The sequence below is a fragment of the Physcomitrium patens genome, chromosome 3 (assembly GCF_059467195.1).
Source record: "Physcomitrium patens ecotype Gransden chromosome 3, ASM5946719v1, whole genome shotgun sequence".
NCBI lineage: Eukaryota > Viridiplantae > Streptophyta > Bryopsida > Funariales > Funariaceae > Physcomitrium > Physcomitrium patens.
The window spans coordinates 24,706,007-24,711,912 of NC_143412.1; the positions used below are offsets into that span (position 1 = coordinate 24,706,007).

Genomic DNA, 5,906 nt, shown 5'->3' on the forward strand with positions numbered 1-5,906 from the left:
ATTTCAATGGTTGGTTTAAATGCTTGTGCTGAATGTTGAGGATGCAGAGGCACAATTTGGCCAAAACGGGCTAAAATGAAGGTAGTTTCTTTGATCTATGAAAAGTCGAAGAAGAAGAAAAGTAAGAACTCGACTCAGAAATCAATTCGGTAAAACTACCAACGAACCTCATTTACTGTCATTCATTGTTGATGAAATAATAATTAGCAAGCCACAATCATAAAAGAAATACTTTTCAATAAAAGCCAAAACATTCGCCGTCAACAGTGGAGAGCGGCGACATAATAAAAGCTCAAAAGAATTTTCGATGTGGCTGAAAGGAGTTAATTAAGACAGTTGACACAGATGCAAAAAAGTCTGTACATACAAGCCATAAAAAAGGTACATATATATAGATATATACACACGCACAAACTCAAATGTTGACTGAATCAGGCCTGGCAGAAGCGAGAAATTAGCAGATATTATGTCAGGGTGAGCACAAACAAAACTGGGTCAATTTTCTAATTAATTCAGAGCCACAAGCTCCATTCCAACCAGTTCAACTTGCTTTTGTAAGCAAATACTTCTATTATTGGCTGCCCACAAAGGACTGAATCTCCTACTGCTTAACTGTCATGCTAAACATTATTTTCCAAGATATAACTGAATTCTGAAAGAGTAAACAAATTTCCCTACCTACGAAGATCTGGTTGCTGCTCAAAGCTTTAGCTTTTTCGAGACTGGCTTTATGTCGAGGAAACTCTCGTTTTGGAATTTAGAAGTTCTGCCCGCACTGCCATTTGCAAATTTTGATGGTGTTGGTGCATGATATGGTGAGGCTTTGTGGGTCACGCCGCCCTTGGACTTCACCTTTTGAGTCAAGACCTTCTGAGCCTCGTCTGACTCGAGCAGCCCATGTTCCATCAACCTGTCACACCACCAATTTTCTGCACTGAATTCTGCCTCCAATTTGAGAAACATAAAGAAACAAAAGATTGGAATCTCGATCCCTCTAGCATCAAGCATACTGATAATCGTCATCGTACCAAATGTTCGCCATATCACTTGTGGGTATCTGTCTATGAAGTGACCCATAAAACAACGTCAACGCATCCCTCTGGTGTTCGAACATCCAGCAGCAAAGCACATCACGCGACGGGTTAGTACAGCACTCAGAATTTTTCAGGATGATTATTTTATGTCAAGTTACGTATCCAAATTCAGACTTGAGTTTCAATCATAATGGTCTCCTAAGACAGAGAATAACAATGACAGTGGAGGATAGAAAAGCTTACTTCCTCTGGAGGTTCAAATCTTTGACCTGGTAAAGAAAATGATTTCTTCTTCTGTTTCTCCTGATTTACTTTGATGGCAGACGTGGTAATCAACTTGACAGTACTCGTAGCTACTTTTGAAACACTCCTTATCTATATAATGTAGAGCACACAGCACCATCAAATTGTCTATTGCGAAACTCTACATTGATCAAACAAGCAGCTCTAACGACAATTTTACAATGTTATATCTCCAATCTGCATGGAAAACTGAAAAGACTTGGAAGGAGATTCATAGATTTTCCAAGGTATCGTAGCTATCATGGCAATTACCGGCTCAATAATCTTCGTGGCACTCCGCACTTTCACACCCTTACCACCCTCCGCTGGTCTCTTCCCGTCACTTGGTAGCTTGTTTTTCTTCACATCTTCCATTACGGTTGGCCTTGCCACACTCTTTCCTTTCAACGAATCCTCGGCGCTAGAACTATCCTTCTTCATTTCCTTCCCAATTCCAGCATCTGTTGACATTCTCGTTCCATCACCAGGTCTTACAACACTCCTAGACTTCAACGGCTCTCTTGGTTTCTCGTGTCTCCCCTTCGAAACATCGGAACCTAGGACTAGGGTCCTTCTGTGACTCTCGTTCAATACATCCCCCTCTCTAATATCTTTAACCTTTTGCTGCAACTTCATGTCGTGTGTCCTCTTCAGGCTTCCCTTCAGTATCTCCATCTCTTTCTCATCTTTCACTTTATGTACCACTTTGGGTTTCTCCCCTCCTATGGTCCTCCTGAGACTTTGGTTCAAAATATCCCTCTCCATGGCATCTTTCAATTTGGGTCGCACCTTCTCACTCACTATTTGAGTCCTACCTAAATTCTCACTCGATGAATTCCTGTCTACATTAACCTTGGCTTTCAGCTGGGGAGTTGTGTCCAGTTCCTTCAATTTTACATAATCTTTACTTACTCTTGGAGGCTCTTTTCCTGTACTCTTCACATGATCATGACTACGTTTCAACGCATTCCCACTCCTATGTACATGGTCTTTACTGGGTGTCCCTAGAGGTGTTGCTGCAACTCTGCCGCTCTTAGATCCCTCTTTTATGCCTCTTGGTGGATCTTTGCTATCCTGGTTGATCCCTAATCCTGGTTTTCTAGGATTGTATTCCATCACTTTGACACTCCGTGCTTTTTTTTTTTTTTTTTTTTCTCTATCCTGCTTTCGTTTCAACTACAGCCTACACCTCTATGAGTAGGAGGATCAAGCCCCAACCAGTCAAGGTGCTGGCATGTGAAGATAAGTGTACTTGTGTGACGCTAGTGCATTGTAAAGAATTGCTGAAGGAAATAACAAACATGGTTCAGAAACTGGAAAAAAGAGCTTAGCTCTAACATGGTACATGAATGATATATTCTGAACATGGGCAAGAGGTAGCACTTAGGCCTTTGCTGAAGTCAACAAGGATACTCTTCACGATTGACAACTGGGATTTCGTACTTCCAGCTTCTGTTCTGATGAAGTTTCAGAAGAACTCAAAGCCTCTTACACGTGTACTTTGCTAACTTGACACAGAGAGCACTATCAGCACTTAACGTTGACGAATTCTTATTCAAAGAAGTAAAGCAGACGAAATCTGAAAAAAATTCCATTGTTTAGCTTAGACATACGTAAAGAAGGAAACATCTTAGGATTGAATTATAGGTTCAAATCCAACTAACCGGGTACCAAATTTCGTCTTCCTACTGAGTGTTGAAGGAACTATGAGTGGAACCTATATTCTAAACCGATTGCTATATAAAGCTGCGTCGTTGAATAGGTTGAGTGAAAAAGCAGAGAAGGATTCCAGATTAAGACACGGTGGAAATGAACGTAACGTAGAATATTTTAGAAATAACCGTGCAACCTAAACCAAATATTGTCTATCCTTTACGGATGAATTTGCATCTGTCTTCCATGGCTTCCATGGAAAAATAGCGCAATTCAATCCCTGCAGATTAAGGCGTGTCAAAACGTTAGTGAGCCTTGGAGGGGAACCCCTAGAAGTCAAAAATGGAACTATCTCGTGAAACTGAAGGGTCGTGTGAGAATCGTAGTTGTGTGCCACTTTGTTCTGAAATCAGAGCTTCAATTGGCCAAGTCATGCTCACCTCCTACGAACTCTTGGGTTGAGGAGATGTATGCGCAACTGCTCCCAGTATGCCCCTCGAATTCTGCCGCACATCAAACACCCGTGACTCTCAGCATAGATGACCAGTCCTTCGTTAATCGTGTTGACGCACTTAGAACTTCAGAGATAAGGTCACAGCTGATTTGCGTTTAAGCTGAACCGCAACCTCACAATGCGAAGAAAAGGTTCATGCTACGGCACCACGAAGCGTCATTGTAACAAACCTAGATCATGTCTTAGAAGGTGGAAACTACCAGAGCTCCACCGACCTTCCCCGAAATACTAACTACCACGACACTATTGTCAGGGTCATCCCTCAAACCTTAATTCTAGCAATTTACAAATTTGGAAAGAACGGCCTAAACAAGATCAGTTCCATTACAGCACTCGCCACTACCCAGAATTTCAGACCCACTCCGACCCAAATCTCTCCAGAACATGCCAGCTTCCGCAAAAGACCTCACACTCAAACCCTTGCGGATTCACATCTACCCTAAAGCAACAACCACCATAAAACCGCGTCACAGCACCGACGCTCCTCTGTGCAATGTCTGGATCTACTTTCCACGCAGGAAGGGACAGTATCTCTTCAGAGCAGCAGCAGCAATTCTTCTGGCGCGTCACTTTTCTAGCATACAAACGCCTGAAAGTGGGTGAATTACTTTAAAAACAAATCAGCAGATAGAAGAGAGCACGCTGGCTGGACATGATAAATTAGAAGCCATGTACCATGACAGCGGCACATAAAGCAGCAATACACTGGCGATGCAGCCTTTTTTTTCCTGACTGGTGCAACTTGGTGGTGTTGTTCTTCTCCCTGGCGAAGTGAGGTGAGGCGCACGATCTTCACACAACCCAAGAGCGGTGACTCCTCCTATCCAGCCCACCAGCACCACACTGCAAAATCCCGTGACTCAATAACCAACCCTGCTGCTTATGCTAATGCTCTGTTAATTATAATAATAATAATAATTCGATCCGTGACAATCGCAGAAGGCTCATCTTACTACTACTACAAGTAGAACAACTTCGCCTAGAGCAGCGATGATGGGTGCTTCTCCTTCTTCTTCCTCTTCTTCCTCCTCCTCCTCGTTGTTCTTCTTCTTCTCCTATTATTATTATTATTATTCTGTGGGTGGGTGGGTGGGTTGCTGACTTGTGTCGAGAGCAACAGGAAAAGGGAGACAGAGAGAGTGTGCGAGAGCCTGCCTTCTGCCCCTCCACGATGCACCCAACAACAACCCCACCTTATCTTTTCTTTCCCTACCGAATCTTTTCTTTCATTATCGGTTTCATTTCTTTTCTCTCTCGTTCTCTTTTCTTTCATGGACTTACCTTTTCTTTCATTATATTTTCCTTTCCGTTCCCTTCTCTTTGCTTCGTCTCCCCCTTTTCTTTCTTTATTTCTGCTTCTTTTGGTTTGTTGGTTACAGAGTAGGATGATTTGATGCACATAGGCTAATGATAATGCATTATAAGAGTGGAGATGTGTGTTGTTTTATAGAATATGTTCTTTTTGAGCTTTGTTATTTAAAGTAAAAGAGTGGTTTAAGATGTGATGGTAGAAATATTGTTGAAATTATTTTAGAAGAAGAAAGAATAGATTTGCAACCATTCCAAAACTTCACAAGTTTGTCAACACTCTTAAGGTGGAATTTTCACTTATGTCTAACACCAACTATTTAGATAGAATTTTAATGCATATAGAAGAAGTCAACAATGAAGTTCAAAGTCTACGCCAAGAAGTTGTACAATTGTGAAAAGCAAGTAGATCAAGTTTATAGCTAAATTTGAAAAGTTTTACTACTATAGATATAAAAGAAGCAAGGATAAGTATGACAAAGAAGTTTGATGGAACAAGATCAAAGTTTCAAAGATTTCTACAACAAGTAAAGTTCTATCTAAGATTGCATCTTTTTCAATATTTCGATGGATTTACTCAAATTAAATTCATATATACACTTCTTTTTGGAAGTGCTTTCTCTTGATTTACACCTTTAATAGAAAAAGATTCATGTCCTCTCTATGATTTGAATTTATTTTTTCAAATGTTTACAATCACTTTTAAAAAAAGTGATAAAAAAATTGTAATAGAGATCAAAATCATATTTTTACAAAAAAGATTACATTTAGCCACTATATATGCTACTAAATTCTAAAACCTTACTGACAACATGGATTAAAATGATAAGATTCTTATCAATTAATTTTGATATGGATTAAAAGATAAGATCAAAGATTTACTATTAAGAAATCCAAGAGCATACTCATTGGAGCAATTTATTGCTTAAGCCATTGCATGCAATAATCAATTCTTTAAAAGATGCTAAGAACAAAGATTTGATTGGAAAGATATAAATCAAGTCATGGCAACAACTTTTAAGCTTATAAAAGCTTATTTATTAATATTAGAACCTATGCAAATTGACATAATATATTTCAAATTTCTTATTAAGCAGAAAAAGATTTGACACCAT

The 5,906-nt window shown here is 39.8% G+C and overlaps 1 protein-coding gene across 6 annotated transcripts; it reads right to left on the reverse strand.

The window, feature by feature from the left end:
- Positions 1–475: 475 nt before the first annotated feature.
- LOC112280061 (uncharacterized) lies at positions 476–4,603 on the reverse strand. Of its 6 annotated transcripts, none has more exons than XM_090249326.1 (6): positions 4,159–4,603; positions 3,410–3,472; positions 1,590–2,599; positions 1,278–1,409; positions 1,029–1,099; positions 476–910 (listed from the first exon to the last, which is right to left on the reverse strand). In XM_090249326.1, exons 3-6 carry the CDS (start codon positions 2,430–2,432, stop codon positions 700–702), a joined length of 1,257 nt encoding a protein of 418 aa, XP_090105452.1. In that variant the 5' UTR covers positions 2,433–2,599; positions 3,410–3,472; positions 4,159–4,603; the 3' UTR covers positions 476–699. The 6 variants fall into 6 exon arrangements, with proteins under 6 accessions (XP_090105452.1, XP_090105447.1, XP_090105448.1 ...); XM_090249321.1 differs by having other exon boundaries at positions 1,590–2,824; positions 4,159–4,485; XM_090249322.1 differs by having other exon boundaries at positions 1,590–2,820; positions 4,159–4,302.
- Positions 4,604–5,906: the final 1,303 nt, after the last annotated feature.